Source organism: Arachis hypogaea, chromosome 3 (assembly GCF_003086295.3).
Source record: "Arachis hypogaea cultivar Tifrunner chromosome 3, arahy.Tifrunner.gnm2.J5K5, whole genome shotgun sequence".
NCBI classification, from domain to species: domain Eukaryota; kingdom Viridiplantae; phylum Streptophyta; class Magnoliopsida; order Fabales; family Fabaceae; genus Arachis; species Arachis hypogaea.
In genome coordinates, this window is record NC_092038.1 from 17792284 (window position 1) to 17812960 (window position 20677).

The 20677-nt window shown below is 28.1% G+C and overlaps 1 protein-coding gene across 4 annotated transcripts; it reads left to right on the forward strand.

The window, feature by feature from the left end:
- Positions 1-2122: 2122 nt before the first annotated feature.
- On the forward strand, positions 2123-19790 carry LOC112789690 (probable 2-isopropylmalate synthase). 4 transcript variants are annotated; one of them, XM_025831697.3, is made up of 12 exons: positions 2125-2841; positions 6344-6557; positions 6641-6721; positions 13328-13420; positions 13534-13620; positions 15441-15541; positions 17745-17778; positions 17857-17931; positions 18124-18207; positions 18299-18433; positions 19373-19521; positions 19628-19790. In XM_025831697.3, exons 1-12 carry the CDS (start codon positions 2291-2293, stop codon positions 19713-19715), a joined length of 1692 nt encoding a protein of 563 aa, XP_025687482.1. In that variant the 5' UTR covers positions 2125-2290; the 3' UTR covers positions 19716-19790. The 4 variants fall into 4 exon arrangements, with proteins under 4 accessions (XP_025687485.1, XP_025687482.1, XP_025687486.1 ...); XM_025831701.3 differs by having other exon boundaries at positions 2126-2841; positions 19459-19521; XM_025831700.2 differs by lacking the exon at positions 18299-18433 and having other exon boundaries at positions 2123-2841.
- Positions 19791-20677: the final 887 nt, after the last annotated feature.

Consider the following 20677-nt stretch of genomic DNA (forward strand, 5'->3'; position numbering starts at 1 on the left):
TAGGCTACTCTGAGAAACTTAACTGTGATCATATATATATATATATATATATATATATATATATATATATATATATATATATAATCCTCGTGATATCTAAGATTTTAATATAATATTTTGTAGTATTTATCCAAAATCAAATCCTATCTTTAGTCTCGATTAACGTAGCTCCTTAGACGTTAAATTTGAGCTCTAGTTGCTACAACTCAATTAAGCTTAACTAACTACTAGGATTCCCAAAATTAAGGGAGAATCAGAAAAAATGTTTTTCTTATCTCTATACTTTAACAACCTAATGCTTAGGACTTCTAAATGTCAACCCATTACTCTCTTCAAGAACCAAATTTAGAAATCTTAGTTTGGGTGACTCTTACCCAAAAATGAAGAGAGAAATAGAGAAGAGGAGGGTTTTTCTAAATTTTTACCGATGAACATTACAACAAAAATCACTTTTATTATTAATATATAATATAATGATGATTATATGTCTTATTTAACTATGTTTTTACAACAGTTATATATTTGTTATTATTATTATATATTATAATAACAATTATATAATTTTTATATCCATTAAAAAGATTTTTATCCACAATTGTATAATTGTCGTCAAAATATTTTAATAAAATAATATAAGATAACTAATATCTAATTATTGTTAATTATTTTGGTGATTTTTTTATTATTATTAAAAATAAAATAAATAATATCCGCTAAAAATTGTTTTTTTTTTAGTTATAAAATGAGGTATGGTTAATGGTTATGTAGAGAAGAATGCAAATAAATGTTTTTTTGTTTGAACATACATTATGAAAATAAATGTTTAATCGAAACGAAATCTTGATTGGAGCATAGTGTCCCGTTTCTCTCTTCTCCCAACATTGTGTTCTCTTCTCCAAGAAGAAAAAAGAAATCCAAATGGAGATTAATTAGAAAGAAGGGTGTCCTTTGAGCATATTTTGTAGCCAACATTTAATATTATGTGTTTTCACTTGCATTTTTCTATTTAAATTTTTAAAATGAAAAAAAAAGAGAGACAAAATCTTAAGCATTAGCAATTTTATTTTATATTAATCAATATATTTAATTATTAGTCTAATGTTTTTAATCTAATAGTCAAATAATAACATATTTTTAGTTAATATTTTTAAATATTACTACTTAACTGTTAATCAAAAATAATAAATTTTGATAATTCTACGAGCAAAACGCAACAGCGCAGTCACCCTTTTTCCATTTCCTCACGCAAGAACACTGTGGCCTATTTCCTTCATCTCGTCACACTCCTTCATAATTTTAGATAATTCTTTTTATTAATTTTAGATGTTTCTTTTTTTAAGTTTTGGATGTTTTTTTTATTATATTTTAAATATTCTTTTTTTTTTTTGAGGTTTTGAATATTTTTTTAATAGTTTTCGATTTTTTTTAGTTTTTTTTATTTTTTTAATATTTTGTTGTATGACTCATTTTATTAAGTTTTAGAATTTTAAAAAGATTTTGATATCTCGTTTTTGGTAAGTTTTAGATGTTTTTAGTTACATTTCTAATATTTTTTATTATGAATTTTTAAAATAATTTTATAATTATTTTAGATGTTTGTTATTATTTGGTATTAGATTTTTTTTAAATATTTTTTTGTTACGTTTCAAATGTGTTTTTTATTAGAAATTTTTAAAATGATTTTGAAAGTTTTAGAATGAATTTTGGATTTTTTAAATGAATTTTGAATTTTAAAAATAATGTTTGAAAATTTTAAAATAAATTTTAGAATTATGATTTTATAATAATTTTGGATGTTTATTATTATTTGGTGGTAGATATTTTTTTTAGATTTTAGATTTTTCATTTCTTATTAAATTTTAGATATTTCTTATGATAATTTAAATGTACGTTCCTTCTAAAAAAAATAAAAAAAATTACTAATTAGCTGTAATTAATTAGTTGCACCACCCCTAGTTAATTAGCTAACGGAATTGTTAAAAATATATGTATTACTCCTTCGCTTTATATTTTCTTTCACAAGTTTACTTCAAAATATTCAATTTTTTTTTTGCATTAGAAAAATACACTATTTAATTAATCCAAGCTACTATTATAATGAGGTTTATTTTTTGTTCCTCAAACAACTTGTGTTGTCACTATATATGCATATGCAGTGTGTGAATTTGCACTCTGAATCGCTCTAATAAATATTTCTTTACTTGCTTCTACAAACTCTAAACATTCTAACTTGCTGATTCCAACCATTATAATTTAAAAACCATCACATATTCAATTATTATTAAGTAAAATGACAACAATCCCTTCTATGATTCCTTCTCCACAACAAACTAAAAATTCCATTGACATGCGCCCAATATACATCCCCAATTATATCCCTAACCCTTATTATGTTCGCATTTTTGACACGACACTACGCGATGGGGAGCAGTCTCCCGGGGCTGCAATGACACCCCAGGAGAAGCTTGACATCGCACGCCAGCTCGCAAAGCTTGGCGTGGATGTCATAGAGGCAGGATTCCCTTGTTCGTCTCAAGACGAATTCAAGGCTGTCAAGATGATAGCCGAAGAGGTCGGAAACGATGTTGGTGACGATGGATATGTTCCGGTTATTGTTGGTATTGCTAGATGTAATCAGAAGGATATTGAAACTGCATGGGAGGCTGTTAAACATGCCATGAGACCAAAGATTAGCACGTTTATTGCTACAAGCCCAATTCATATGGAGCATAAGTTGGGTAAGAGCAAGGAAGAGGTTCTTGAGATTGCATGCAAGATGGTGAAGTTTGCTAGAAATTTGGGTTGCCATGACATACAATTTGTTCCTGAAGATGCTACCAGGTATTAGAATTTGATGTTATAAATAATAAATTAAATTATTACTTTTGGTTGTTAATGATCTTGGTGCCAGGCTATTCTAACAATGAAATATTGGTAAACCATTAAAATTGTCTCCGATTTTTTAATATATCCACAAAAATACCTTCTATTTTTAATGATAAAAATATCTTTAAACATTATGAAACGTGATAAAGTTAACTAATTTTTTTTTTTTTATAAATAACATATGAACATTTGATTCAAAATTTTGTAAGAATATTTATACAACTATTTAAAAAGTACAATAAGAAACATAAAAATTTGATCTCTAGCATTTTTTATTTTTTAATTATTAACAAAAATAAATAAAAAATTTTACATTATCAAAATTTAAGAATAAAAATATTTTATTTTTTAATTATATTTGTCAAAAATGATATCAAAATTCAATCTTTAAAATATTATTTAAAATATATATTTAAAGTTGGATATTTTTTTGTATTTTAAAATATTTTTAAGACATTCTTTTCATTAATAAGAGTGAAAGATATTTTTATCGGCGTATTAAAAAATCAGGAATATAATAATTTTAATAGTTTAACCATGAAATATATAAGCTAATTTGGCCGCCTCCATAAAAAATTGGGTTAGCTCAACATAACTTCATAAAATAATGGTATTTGAAAATCTCGAAATGTGTTAGATACCTAAAACATAAAATAAAAAAAGGATGTCTTTTAGTGGTTTCAAAAGTATCTTTTAAAGACAATTTATTTTTTGTCATACAAATATCACATCTTAAATTATTATATATAGAACAGTTAACAGATAAAGAAAACATAAAAGAACCATAAAAATAGCATGAGATTTAAATTTGTTATTCATTTGAAACTCAAAAGTCCACTACTACCTCATAAACTAATAATTCAAAATGAAAAACCAATATTTGATTATTAGAACACAAATAACGCATCATAAATCTAGCATCAAGGAATAGATGTCGGCACGATAATGCTTTTCGAGAATGTATGTCCATTTAAATTTGTGGACAAATAAAAACTCTTATAAATGATTTTTATGGATATACTTTTAACACTATATATATTTGAAGTACCTGTTCACAAAATAGTATATCATCAACTTTGTTTAAAACAAATTGATCTATTTTTGTGTCCCAAAATCTATATATATTGTGAATAAATAAGTATATATGAATTACGGTTTACCGCTCAGTTTATTTTTATGATTTAACTTCCATAAGAATTAAAATAATTCAATGTGCCTCTTGGGTGGGAAATTAGATAAATCTTATAGTTATTGTAATAATAATAAAAATCTTTTGCATAATGATTTATATATAATGTTAGATATTTCATAAACGCTCTAGCCTAAATTACATGGGTTTATTTTACAACATATGTTTTAAAAATGCTAAAATACGATTTTTATCTTTACAAATATTGTAAAATTTGGTAATGACCAGGTCTCTCTTTATGTTTTTTGTATTTGTAAGAATCTAAATATTTTTAACTATATCTAGCATTAAGTCCCCACAATTATCAGGTTTAGATGATTGATTCTAAAGATATTTTAGTTTTTGCACCCATATACAATAAAGCTATATGCTTGTTTGAAATTCCTAAAATAACACATTTCTTATAATGTACAATGATTTTGTTCAGGTTCTCTCAAATAATAATGTGAGGCATTTAATTTGAAATTAATTTATCATACTTTTTGGAAGTACTAATATAAAACCAAATATTTTAGAAATATTTGGGCTTATATCAAAGGAAAATCTTCTACGGAGATCAAAATCGAATGTCATCACTCGATTTCTTATTCATAATAGATGTTAATTTAGATATTAACAAACGAACTAGCTAAGCTAGTATTTAATTTGCTAACTATGCTTATTTAATCATTTATTAGTTGCATTAATATTCTTTTTATTATTCATAAAACGATATAATGCATAAATTAAAAAATATTCAATAAATTTGTATTGAAACCTAATAGATATTTACATCAAAATTAAATAACTTATCTAATTTAGAAATTTTTACTAATCAAAGTGAGGAAACATTTAACTTCACAGATATGTCCTAGATATAGGAGGTAGTGTATACAAATAAATAAAAAAGAAAATTTTTTTTGATAAATAATAATTTGGATTTTTTACTTAAATAAATTTGATGGAAAGTAAAATTACTGGATTCTTGAAATGAAATCCAAAACGTGATTATCCTGTTATTAATATGTAAATCGTTTTAGGCTGTAGGAGTATATAATATATGAATCATGTCAGCCTAAAACGATTAATGCATGCATGAAACAAGGTATAAATCATACTAGAGTACCTAAGGTTAGCAATAAAGCATAAATCGTTCCACCCCCTTAGGTTTCACGTGAATTTTGGCCAACCCTCAATAGGATGTCACGATTTATGCTCTAAGAGGATCCTCTCGAGTCTAGCACGATTTATGCTTGCTTCAATAATTCTCATTAGTGTCTCATGATTTATGCTCAACTTAGTCAACCTAAGGTGGTAACGATGATTTACGAGGGCATGAACTCTATAAATAAACGAGTCTGAACGTAATGAAACACACTTGAAATTTATTGAGCATAAGGAGAGATGATTGAGAGTATTTTTTTGTTAGTGCATCATCGAAAAAAAATTAATGAAAACACAAGTGAGGATGTAACTTTCTCTAGCAAAAAGTAGATATATGTATTTGTAAATCTGTCAACGATTTTGATGGAATTACATAGTACTATATTACAGAAGGTAGGAAAGTGTGAAAAAAAAACGTGTGAAGCAATTATTTTTTCATATTCCTATATCACTGAGGCAAGGTTAATTATGTTAAGTTTAGAAAGTATGAGATGTTGGACGATGACGACATACAAGTTATATTTCACAGTCAAGCAAGATTTTTCGACTTGGACGCTCTGGAGTTATTTGCCAGAATGATTGATGTAAAAAATAGCTCTAATAGATCCACTCCAAATCCGCCAACTGATGTCATAGAAAAAAGTTCCACCACTATTCTAACCGGACAACCAGTGACTCCCTTTGTTTCATCCGCACCGTTGTCATCTTTGTTTTAAATACAATTATTTTAATAAATATCTTTATACAATTATTAAATTGTCAAAGAATATTTGAAAGCATTATTCTTTGAAACAAATAATTAATAAAAAAATAACATGCAAAAATATATTTTTTGACAATACTTTTAGTTTATAAATACAGTGTAAAAAATACTTTTAAATACTTATTTATAATTTTCACACAAATTGTTGTTTAAAATATTAACTATTTTTGTAAATAATTAATAATTGTGAAAAATATGTTACAAAAATAATTAGTTTAAATAACGAAAAAATTATATTTCTAGTAAGAAATAAATAAATAGGTCCTACATTCCTAAACTTCTAATAATAACACTTAATTTTGTATAATTTATCTTTTCTTTTCTTTTAAAATAATCAATTAATTTTATTTTTATATTTTCAGATCAGAGAGAGATTTTCTTTATCAAATTCTTGGAGAAGTTATCAAGGCTGGGGTTACAACTGTGGCCATACCTGACACTGTTGGCATAACAATGCCATGGGAGTATGGAAGATTAATTGCTGATATAAAAGCCAATACCCCTGGAATTGAAAATGTTGTTCTTTCAACACATTGTCACAATGATCTTGGACTTGCCGTTGCTAACACCATAGAGGTGATAACCATAATATCATTATCATTTAATAATTTAATACAAAAGTATATATTGTATTTTTTTCAAGCCTTGACTACTTTTAGGGTGTACGTGTTGGTGCAAGACAATTAGAAGTTACAATTAATGGAATTGGAGAAAGGGCAGGTAACGCATCATTAGAAGAGGTGAGTGTTAATTTTTTATTATTTAGTTCATGCATTTTTTTAACCAATAATATAAGTTATTTTTCATTCAATTTTTTCCAACGATCAATTTAAGTAATTTGCATAATTTTAAATTGTGTAAATATTTAATTTTTCGATTTACATTCATGTCCATTAATTATAGTAGGATTATTTTGACAACCATCGTACTAAGTAGGTAATCAGATTCATGGTTACATTAATATAAACATCATAAATAATATTTATATTTGTGGATAAAGAGAATAAAGACCTTTTAACACTCATGACATAATAGATTAAGTGTAAGATTCATGTATACTTAGACATGTAGTATTAGTATCTTAGTATTTATGAGCAAATTATCATTTTTAACTACAAATATTCAAAATACTATTAAATTTATGCATGAAAAAATAAAATTGACTTTGTATTTATGAAAAATGTGTTTTAATTCACAAAATTATCCAAACCTTAAAAATTTTTTCAAAATTTTTAAATTATCTCTTTTAACCTAACCTATTCCACTTCCAATTTCCAATTTTTTACCACCACCACCCACATCCTCACTCATCCAACTCTTATCTTAGCTACCACTATTATTATCGCGGCTGCCATCACTGTTACCACCTCTTTCTCTTTGTCGTCACTACCATTGCTACTATTGCATCCTTCTCTTTGCAACCACCACCATCACACTTTCTAAAATCTTGATCTTAAATAACATCTCAACAAAATGAGGAAGGCATTAGGAACCGAAGCTTGTAGTGGCTCCTTTGGGATTTTCACAACTTTAGTTTTGTATAATTCAACAACCATAAACACTAACAAACAACTGTCGTGGTCTCTTATGACAAAACTAAAGCTCAACCGTGTGAAGGATAATTCAAACAACAACAAGCAACTCCGCAAAGGAAAAAAAAGGCATTGTAAAGCTCAACAAGAAGAACAAGAACAAGAGCATCACAACGACGCCAACAAGACTGATGAAGAAGAAGAAGAATAAAGGGGAGGTCGTTGTGGATGAGGGGCATGTTGTGGATCATCTCGATGCTGCACGCTGTAACACTCTAATTACCCTAAGCCTTACCTCTAGTTGTAAAGAAAAGGATAACAAAGTGCCACGACATTTTTAAAGCTCATAATATAGTATATATTCAAGAATTTATATAACTAGAAGCTTGATGAAGGAATAAAAGCTCAAAGTCACATAAAGCGGAATTACAAAGCGCGAAACGTTCACACACGGTAACTAAGCACAGAGATATGAACAGAACAAGAAATAATACATATAAAATCTTGGATATAGCTCCAGGATACACAATGTAATAATTAAAGTAATCATGATATATGTAAGTATGATATACAAAAAGAGGACTAGTCACAGCCTGCGGAGTTTAGACTAGCTAGTCAAACTAAATACAACAAAGTTTTGAAGTTTAAAATAGCAATAATCTATCTCTCAAAGTTTCCAGGAATAAATTCTCTAAGGCGAAAAAGTAAAATATACAAAAGATGAGAGAATAACTACAATATAAGCAAAGTAAAATAAAACATAAGAAAGATCATCCTCCGCTCTATCATCATGTCCGCAAACTCACCGTGGTGAGTTGCGACCTGCATCTAAAAAACAACAACAATATATGGTATGAGAACCAAAGGTTCTCAGTATGGTAACAGTGTCCAGTATGTAAGATATAAGGTTCTGAGATGCTAAAGGCAATCCTAGAACTTCACATCGATACATACATTCAAGCTTAGAATAAATAAATAACTTAAACCATAAATAGGGTATTCTAACTTAAGGGGGTTTCTAACTAACATAGCACCGCTATCCCACAGCCTTCGCCAACCTAACCTCCCTGCGATCCCATCGCTACCACCTACCAAGCCTCCTCAATCCCAGTAAAAAACACAGGTAATGCAAACAAGTAAAGCACAAGTAATATACATATACAGCAAGTAAACAAATAGCAAGTAGACATGTGATTCATTTAGATATAACTGAAGTTAAGCAAAGCAAACATGCATACAGAAGATGCATATGATGAATGTTTGTCCTATTGGCTCGTGATATCACTTGTTAGTCCATAAATTCCAACCCGACACATCCTTTCGGATGTCACCTTTCTGCCACGTCCGAGGATATAGCGCCTGACACACTTTTGTTCTGAGGATATAGTGTCTGGCATACTATTGTTTTGAGGATATAGTGCCTGGTACACTTGCATGCTCCGAGAATATAGTGCTTAGCACAGTCTTATGGTAGAGAAGGAAAAACAATAACATTTGTTTCATCATAAACCATTCCAGGGAGATAGTGCCCGACACACTATCATTTCAAGGATATAGTGCCTGGCACACTTTTAACATCCAGCAAGTCCATCAACCTCAAATCATCGTCAGTCACCACCATTTTCTCCTCTCAGTCCATTCTCAACTCTCAAGTCTCAACATTATAGGAATATAGTACACAACACACTATCGTTCTAATGACACACTATCTTTCAATATCCATCAAGCTCATCATTCCTTTCCAAGTTCTCAACTCAACATAACCATCATCAACTTTCCATTTCATCATAATTATTTTCCTTTCTCAAAATCTCCTTAAAGACATACTTCACAATTCAACATACACTAATTTCGTCCACAACCTTCCAGAACTTAAGTCATCGGCTCTAAACTCATACAGACTTTCACTAATTTGATTGACCAGACTATCTCTATCAATCTTAGGGCCTAATTTCTAATTAGCAATTTTATACAGTATAAAGAAGTTTGGAAGGCTAGAGAATCCTTGAAAATGAAGAAAAATAATTTTTCAGCAAAACAGAGTATGTTCGTACGCACAACCCTGACGTGCGTACACACACGTTGAAAAAGAGTGTGTCCATGTACTCGGCACCTGCTCACGTATGCGAGTGTTTTAACTCGAATGGAATGCTCGCATCGCGTGTATTGGTTCGCGTACGTATGCTGTAAGAAACTTAGAAAAATTAAATGCTGCAGAATTTCAGTTTTAAACACCAAACTTCAAATTCTCATAACTTCCTCTACAAAACTCCGTTTACCTCAAACTTTGTATCATTTTAAAGCTCTTGAAATCATATTTAATTTAAAAAAATCATTTACGTTTAATGTTTGAGGATCGAGTTATGATCCTCCAAAGTTCACCAAAAATAAAGTTTTACACAAAAACATCAAAGTTCTCTAGTTTCCAAATTCCAAAACCAAACCAAACCAAAACATACCCAATTTCATCATAAAACACTACCACATACTATACTTTACCATTCCATTACACTTCAATAAACTCAACCTCTATTTCTCTCAATGTTTCTACCATAATTCAATAAAAATCAACAAAATTCCACATCAAGGTATCAATATCAACAATTTTGCACAATTCAACCAATCATAAACATCGTTCATCCTATCTCATCTTCAATCATCACAATTATCATTATTCAACCCCAGTATGAATATTCAACATCATTCATTAACAATAACATCATACTCTCATCAAAATTATCACAGTCATCAAAATCATCGTACATCATCAATCCAACAATTATCAACAACCACTTCAATCCTATCCTATGGTCCACTAGTCTAAGTGTCCTAAAACATTATATATTACATAGCAAAAATTGAAACCATACCTTAGCTGATTTTCCTAAAAGAAAAAACACCCAAAGCTTGATTCCAACAAGTTCAACAAGCCTCAAGCACCAACACCACTTCCAAAACTCACCAACTATCAAGCTATACACATATAACATACCAAAAAAATCAACACTATGGCTAACCAAAATATCAAACCACAAGAATTTGAAGAGACTTACCTTACCCAACGATATTAGAAAAAAATTCAACAATATTCCAATGCTAGATCACCCCTAAACAACTAAAATCACAAAAATCTATTCAAAACTAAACCTAAAAATGTAAAATTACTTAGGGCAGGAAACTGGAGCATGAGACACAATTTCTTACCAACAAAGCATAGTTAGAAATGACAGACTCAGGAAGAGCTTTGCATGACCGCAAACGGTTCATCAATTGGAGCCTCGTAGCTCAAGATATAGCCAAATGAAGGAGAAAATAAATAGTAACTTCTCTTCTCCCTTCAGAACTAGCAGCGCCCCTCTCTTCAAATTTGGGCAAGAATGAGCTGAATGCTCATTATAAGATGTTTATATATGTTGGGCTTGGGTCTAACTTGGGCCCGGTCCAACCCGTTAGTATTTTTAGCCCGTTTGGCCCACTTTGGGGCAAAACCTTTAGAATTAGTGTCCGGTTTTCAATTCTAAATTATTTTTGTCTTTTCAAATCAATAAATTCAATTTTTTAAAATCTTATTTTTTTTCAATACGTAGTACCAGTCAGACTAGAGCTGGTACTGCCGGTACGCGTTTTTACAAAAATTTTTCGCAAAAGATACATTTTCTTACCCAAAAAATTCATTGAATTCAAATTTCACCTTTATATTTTCTAATTATTATTTCTAAGTTTCCAAACCTATTTCGGGCCATTAAATTATTATTTTATTAAAGCGGTTATTCCGGTTCTTATACACGCCACCAGAATCACCATCAACTCGATGCTGCCAACGAGCTCGAGGTAGAGCACTGAGTGGACGCACTTGTCACCGACAAGTTCTCAGTGTCACCTTGGATATTCCTTCTAGTAATCTTACTTTCTTCCTTGTTAATTAGGGAAAACCCTAATTTAGTCTCTCGAACTCCCATCACACACCATTTTTCATAGTCACTGTTCATATTTTTTTTCTTTTACTTCAAATGATTCATTAACCTGGAATACACTTAAGATTCACAATAATCAGACATGACTTATATATGCTTTTTTAATCACGTTTAGTTACAACAATGACATGATTACTTTCTCTTTCTATTGGTAAAGAGAAAGAGGTGGTCGATGGTAGTGGCGATGGTAAAGGCCGGTGATTGAAGTTGCGGTGATGAAGAGTTAAGCGGTTGAAAATTATGAAATAGGAATTGGAGGTTGGGACTGGAGATGGAGTAAGTTAGGCCAAGGAGGGTAGTTTAAAAATTTAGGATCATTTTTGGAGTTTGTATAATTTTGTTAACTGAAATCCATCTTTCATCAATACAAAATTAATTTTATTTTTTTACGGATAAATTTGTCAGTATTCTGAATATTTATAGATAGAAATGGTAGTTCACTCTAATATTTATTGTAGGTATAAAGTCTATAGATAAAAATGGGTTAGGTGTGACGTGAAGGTTTATCAAATTCTTATAAATAGTTACTATTTAACTCTTTTTTATGGGTAAAACACTATTTTAATTTCTAACATTTGGACTAAGTCCTAATTTTATCCCTAATATTTGAGAAGTCACATTTAAATATTTTATCCTATTTTACTCCTTTGGTCAAAACTAACATTTTAAAAAAGAAATTACTCTTTATTCCGTTATGATTTTCTTCTAGGTAGCAGTAAAAATTGTAATTGTAGTAATCCTAGTGATAGTTGTAGTGGTTTGATAGTGAAAGTAACATAATAATAAAAGAAAAAAATATAATAATAGAGAAAAACGGTATTTTTAGAAGAAGAAACTTTAATTTTGACTATATAAATAAAATTGGATAAAATAAAATTTAGGACAAAAATATGACATTTCAAATATTAAAAACAAAATTAAGACTTTGTCCAAACTCTAAAGACTAAAAAAATACTTTACCTTTTTTTAACCAATGAAAAACTCTAATTCATTATTTTTATTTTCTACATCTTTAAAAATAGGTACTTAGCCTTTTTTTAATTAAGTTCACTTAATTTTAATATACCATAAAGCCTGTTATGGATGCAAAATGAATGAACTTGTCCTATCTAACTAATCTTTTATTTTTAGATAAAATGATAATAATAACAATAATAATACTAAATCCACAATAGGTTTTAAATTAAAGGATAAATGGCATTAGTTTTTTTTAGTTTTCTTTGACATTGCCATAAAAAGAATAATATTTGGGAGACAATAAAATATTAATTCAAATATCTAAAATAACTTTATTTAATATTTATTAATTACTACTAAAATAATGTTAAAATTTTAGATGTATTACTTAGATAAGTAATTATGAATATTATATGCATTAAATTATGGATGTTATATTAAATAAAGTAACATTAACTATTGTCTCCCCAATATTATTGAAAAAGAACGAAATAAGTACCTGAATATAAGGATTTTAAATGTTAAGCAATTCCATATATGTATTTATTAGTAGAGGAGTTCACTAGTTGCATTCATTCTTCTATAATTAGGTTTATTTGTCTTAATTATCAAATAAAAAGTGTCAATTTTGTTTTAAATTAGATAATTAACAAATTTACAGGTTAACTTATCCAAAAAACAATTAAACTTCAAACAGCTAGCTTCTAATATTGGGACAATACAATAATTAGACAGCACTTAACCAAGGAAAAAAATAATACAATTAACTAATTATCATTTAAGAATCAAAGATTAGATGCATTATTTTTATCTAAAAAGAAAAATAGAAATCTATTCATTGTTATTGTTAAATTAATAATGTTTTATTTTTATCTTTTTCAAGATTGTGATGGCCTTAAAATGTAAGAGATATGATCAATTTGATGGATTATACACAGGAATCAACACACAACAAATATTAAAGACAAGCAAGATGGTTTTATATCTCAAACTAATACTACTTTTATTTTGGCTTTATTCTTAACTTTCTATTTTTACTGTCACTAAAGTTATTTTTATTCAATTTATAAATTTAATAATTTTTTATAGGTCGAAAAGTACACTGGTATGTATTTACAACCGCACAAGGCTCTTGTTGGTGCTAATGCATTTGTTCATGAAAGTGGCATTCATCAGGTTAGTGTTGTTAAAATTTTAATGATATTATTTAGACAATACAATAAGTATTAATTGTATTATCAAAGTTTATAATTTTCAACTTGGACATAAAGTTAACTGCTTTATATATTCGATAGTTTTACAACATGAAACAATGAAAATTTTTATAAATGATGCCAAAAAACATTAAAATTTCAATCAAATTAAAAAGTACTTATGAGAGTTAACCAAAATTACATACATTAGAATTTTTCTTTTTTATCTATTTTATATTATGTTAAAATTTAAAATATATTTTTAGGGATAAGTACTGTTTTAGTCCCTAAGGTTTGATGTCAAAATCGAATTTGTTCCTCACTTTTTTTTAATTTAAAGTCATCCTCAACATTTTATGTGGTGTTAAAATTGTCCTTTCGATATTTTACGAACAAAAATGGCCTTATGTTTATTCTGGCCCTAATCTCATCATTCACTATCATCACCCTTACCATCACCACCACTAAATACTAACAATCAAATTCAAAAACACAACATTCAACAACAATACAAAATTTAAATTTAAACAATTATCAATTTCATTTATTATAATCTAATCCTTCAAATTCAGCAACAAAAATAATACAACATTCATTTTTGATAGAAAGAATGAAAAAGAATAGAATAGAGAGAGAAGAGAGCTGGTGTGACGGGAAAGAAGAAAAAAAAAGGAGAAGGAGGAGAAAAGGAGAGTTGGAAAATTGTGGATGAGCAAACCTTCTCCTCACCGATCTACTCGGTCTCGATGGATCTGTGCCTCCTTCTCTTTCTCCTCCTCCTTCTTATTCTTTTCTAGAAAGGAGCTTCCTCTTGAGCACAAGGTATATGAGCACCCTAGTTCTAGCAGCACTGGTCATTGTCTCAGCAGCATGGATTCTCCTTCGAATGGCGATTGGAGAAGGAGGAGAAAGAGAGAGTTGTTTTTGTTCTCTGAAATTAGTAACAATAAACTTTTTTCATCAATAAGTAACACATTAGTGACAAATCACTAACAATTACTTAATCAATAACAAATCTCAACAAAATCTAAAATTCCTAAATCACTAAAATCACCAAAAATTAGAACTTTTCTTCAATTTTATAAAATTTTTATAATAAATAAACGACGCTTTTAAAAAAATTAAAACAAAAATGCTAAAATTTACCTAGAAGAAGAGGTCACAGGACTAATGTCCTGTGGTGTAGCCACATCAATTGTTTTTAAAATGGTGGTGTCAACGGCGCATGATGGACACCTCAAACTCTGAAAGCTCCACTACCTTCAAGGGTGCCACTACCAACACAACCCGAAGGTTTTGGAGTCACTGAAGCTTCAGAGAACAACGTGTACCAGGACAAAAGGGCGAAATAGCACTACTTTCTAAAATGACACCATTTTGAGGAGTACCAAAATTAGGGCAAAAATTTCAAAATGAATGATGCTTAGGGATGTGTATTTGGAATTGCTAAGGACGGTTCTGCAAAAGAGAGGACATCCAAACAAAGAGGATGATAAGGGGTATCTTCGTTATTTAGAAAAAATATTTTATTCAAAAGGATGATTTTAATACCAAATAAAACGTTGTGAATGATTTTGAATAAAAAATAAGGATATGAACGATTTTGATTTTGACTCTAAATCTTAGGGATTAAAACAGTACTTATTCCTATATTTTATTTAGGTTAACATGAATACATTTTACATTCAACAATAGAATTATTTTAACTAATTTTTTGGTTTAACTTTAAGTGCTCAATAAAATAATCCTCTAAATTTGGCCAATGAAGTTATTTTTTATTTTTATTGTATGACTTATATATAGGATGGATGGTTAAAACATAAAGCTACATATGAAATAATACTTCCAGAGAGTATTGGGATTAGAAGATCTAAAGGTGATGGTTATGTATTAGGAAAGCTTAGGTAAGCAATTAAACTCAGCTTTTCATTCTTTGTCTTTAATTGTCTTAGCTATTATAAACATACGAAAATGTTTGATAATAAAAGAAATTAGCCAAAAACAGACATAACTTGTCTTATTTAGCATTCATTAATTATTGTGACAATTAATAAATGTTAAATAAGACAAATTCTGACTGTTTTTTTTGTCTCTCTAACATTATTGATAAATATATAATTGGATCTTTCATGGCCTATTCATCTATGAATATATGTTTCTGAAAAAATTCAAATTATCTTCTATTAAATTTAGAGTAATACATCTAGTATGAATATTTCGGTCAAAATTACATGAAATTAGTAAATATGTTTTTGTTTATTGTTGTATTACTATGATACTCATGATCATTCTTTGTTATCTAATTATTATTACATATTGTCATTCACACCCATACATAGTTTAATAGCAAAGGAACACATCATCTCTCGTAATTGCCATTACTTGAATAGTGTTTCATATGTCTAAAATCGATTTTGAGCCATCTGTACTATCCACCCACATACATTTGGCAAAAAGAATTTGCAATTTAATTTGTATTAAGTTCTAAAAAATGTTAAAAATTTTGCTAGAATTTTTTCAACAATTAAAACCCTCTAATTTACCAAATTTCAAGTCTATGGTGTATTTCAATATATAAGTAATACATTTATATAATATAGACAAATAATTTGCAATTACATTATTTAGTCCTACCCGTACTAAATGTCTTATTTTTCACAAACGAAGTACAGAACAAACACAAACAAACTCAACAACTAACAAACAGAACAAATCTTTACATTCACACAAAATCATATCGCCTTACCCATCCTATAACTCTGTCATACGAGTCCAAGTCTCTATCCTAAACATGCAATAATTTCAAAAATAAACACTTTTTCAATTAACATATTATTTTCACTTATTTTAATTTATTATTTTTGGTTTGAATTAAAATTTAATAACAATAGAAAGAAAATTAGATAAGTAAATACTAACCTTACACAAATTTATCTATAGATGCCTCCAAAAATAATAATTTCAATGAACCATCTTCACTCCAGCAACAACCACAATCTCCAAAGGTTACCAGAAATATGCAAAAATCAAAATTAAATTAGAAGCCAAATTCAAAGTGTCGAAAAATGGGGTACTAAAAAATAATAAAAAAACTTAATAGACCACAAAAACATAATTAATTAAATTGAGGAAAAACTTACCACGAACATAATTACATTGACAGAATATTGGTCGAAGCTCTGAGAAATGAGAAAACTTATAGAGAGAGAGAGAAAGAGAGAAAGAGAGAGTTGCTAAAATGGGGGAAGAAAAAAGAAGGGACACCATTTTATATTCAGATTTGCCCACTAAGTCGTCGGTAAATTAATTTACCGACAACATGAAATACTGTGTTTTATTAAATGGATATTACTGTCGTTTTACCGACGGCTAAGCTATTGTTTTACCGATGGTTCTGACTAATCTGTTGGTAATATTAATGAAGTGTGAATTGTTAAAGTTTCATTTTTTTATTGATCAACACATGTATTTTTATTTTTTTAATTTTAAAATAATTTAAAATTCCATTTTCGGCTGTTAGTAAATTAACTTAAAAAACTTCCATCAAAACTTATCGACGCTTTGGCTGTTGGTAGTTAATTATAAAAATAATGTTTAAATTAAAATAATTTATTTTCTAAATTGATAATAGAAATAAAATTAAATTTGCATTCTTAAAAACTATTATTACACGTGTTGACATCAATAATATTATTAGATGTGTAATAGTGATTGGATGTTTAATGTATTAGCTAGTAGGTAATTAAAGTGTTCATATTGCTAACATAAATGATATAATTAAGCACAAATTACATTAAATGGTTTGGTGATACTCATTAAGATCACCTGCTATTTTTAAAATGTAAAAAAAAGTAATATTCATATCATTGTCATCTTTTGTTGTTTTGTCTAATTAGAATATATTTCGTTTTAGGATAAAAATGTATAATAGATTATATAATTTTACATATTAAATGTATTTGTGGAATTTTTCATCTCCTTTTTACTGCTAATCGAGTGTACCCTAAATGGTGAATTTTCTATTTTTAATCCTCCAAAATATTATCTAATTCATGTTTAGTCTTTATATCTATAAATAATGTTGAGTTAATTATACTATTGATACAGTGGAAGAGCTGCCTTAAGAAAGCGTCTTGAAGAGGTATCAAATAGTCATATAAGTTTGATAATATATTAACTATTTTCACTATATTTGATGAGGTTTTCTCTTTTATTTCAGCTTGGTTTTCAACTTAAAGATGATGAAATTAACAGGGTGTTTTTCAATTTCAAAGCCCTAGGTGATAAGAAAAAGGTAGCTAAGAACTATTAATTCAACTTATATATCTTTCTGATCAACTATTAATTATTTTTATTTTTGTTTATGTCATCCATTTATCAAAGTATTTTACTACAAGACTACTTGGATTACTTTTGTTTATGTAAAATTTTAATTTGATTAATATTGATGGAATTTTTTAACTCTTTTATGTATTTGGTTTCTTAGAGAGTTACTGATGAAGACCTTAGAACATTAGTATCAAATGAAGTTACCCATATAGAACCTATTTGGAAACTTGGTGACTTACAGGTAAATATTGATATGATAACTTATAGGTAATTGAAATATTTTTTATGTTTAATATAGTGGATTGGAATGTGACTATTATCTGTTAATGCAGGTAATTTCTGGAACATTAGGTTTTCCATCAACAACAATTAGACTCATTAATATGAATGGAAGCACACATGTTGCATGTTCTATTGGTCAAGGATCAGTGGATTCGGCATTAAAAGCAGTTAATTTTATTGTGAAGGTTTGAATTAAAAAATAACTTTTTGCTATAATGATCATGATCTTTTGAATTTTTTAAATTTTGACACAATTTAACTTTCAATTTTTTTTTGTATTTTCGACCCAAAACTTCTTATTTTGTTGGTTTTGTCATTAGAAAGAGTTAATTTTGATTTAAAAAAATAAAAAATGGTACCACTCAATTTGCTCAATGAAATTTTATTAAATTGGTTCGACTTTTATTTATTGGTTAATAAACACATATGATTGACACTAACCTGTTTAACTAGTTAGCTAAACCAAGTCAGGTTAGCATGTTTAACGGTCTTAATAATTAATATTAATCTGGCAATTGAGCCAAAATACAAATATAGAGATAGAGAAACAAAAATATCATTTTTACTTCCAATTAAAACGATAGAGAATTAAAAAAAATTGTATCTCATACACATTTTGTTATTGTAATTATATCTAGTTTCAAACATATTTTCGTGTTTCTCTATCTTTATATTAGTGCCTCATTTCACTACGAATTGCAGCATGAAAAAAATATTCATACTGCTATGAATTTTTTTCACGTATTTGAAATTGTAGTTTTCATGAAAAATAAAGTCTATATAATTAAATATAGAGTTATGTAGTTGCAATCATAATTACATTCCAATAATGAAGAAAATTGTATGGTTCTACTGGATGGTTAACCGATTTAAAATAATAAATCATAAAAAAATCATTTAAAAAATGATATATTTATACATAAATATATTATTTTATTGTATATCTTAGAAAATTGTGAAGTTATATATGAGATAATTGCAATTATTGTTACCATGTATCATTATATTGGGCACTATAATCATAGTAAACAATCGGAAGTTTCTTGGATTGTAACTATTCTATCTTTTGAGTGCATTTAATCTATAATATTTATACTACTATGTTGAAGAAGGAATTAATGCAGGAACCCATAAAACTTGTTGAATATTCAGTCACTACAATAAAAAATGGGATTGATGGTATTGTCACCACATATGTTGTCATTTGTAGAGAAAACAGCAATTATGAATCTACTTCTACCTTATCACAAGAAAATGTTCATCCAACTTTTAGGTATAATTATATTTATAAAGTATATATAGAATTTAATTGCTTTAGCAACATATGTTCATTACAATACTCAATTCTGAAGTTATTCATTAATATTTTTTTGTGATAGTGGTACTGCAGCAGGAACAGATGTAGTTGTTTCAAGTGTTGAGGCTTACATTGCTGCATTAAATAAGTTGTTGGGTTCTAAAGAATAAGTTATATATCAGTTAAAATAATAATAATTTTTTTATGCTTGAAAGATTTGAAAATTAATGTTGTTATTTTTTATAGTTGTTTTATTTTGTAGTTTCTAACCTTCTAGTTAAACTACAATTTTCTTATTACTTTCCACAAATTGCTACACCAAATAATTATAGCTATAATTAAAAATTAATTTTTAATATAAATGTATCAATAAAATATATGAAATATTCTATCATGAAATTTTCTTCAAAATTTACAAATCATAATAATATGAAATATTAATATAAATATTGAGTTACATATATCCTTTTATGTACCATTTATTAATCACACAATTCTAAAGAAAAATAAATTTTATATATATGGTGCCACTACACCACATCCGGCAAATAGCAGTGGTTTTGCACAAGATTAGCAGCGGCTTTTAACCGCTGTCAAACGGATAGCAGCGGTTGATATACTCGCTGAAAGATAGTGTGCGGCTAAACCTTTAGCAACGGTTAATAATAACCGCTGGTATAACGGCTACGAAATCGAAAGAATAAAATTGCTTGGAGATGGCAGCGGTTGTTAACCGCTGCAAAATAGTGTCCGTTGACAAATTCTGTTAAGATATAGTGGCGGATTAAAACCCGCTGCAAAATGTAGAGTTACATTTTTTTTAAAAAAAAATCCGAATTTATAATAATATATGCCAATTCTTTTATTCTTTATACATTCTTCCACTCAGTTGCTTTAATTTATTAAAATAACCAACAGCCAATCAAACAAAAACACATAAAACAGAACAAAAATACATATGCAAAAGTGAATCATTATAATAGTAATTTGAATTCAGCGTATCGATGACTGTAAACTACAAATAAAGTCACCAGAAAAAAACTACAAATAAATATCTCAAAAGTCATTAGGACAGTGAACAATTAAAAAGTACTCAGATTCCAGCATTGATAATTCAGATTATTAGTGCCCG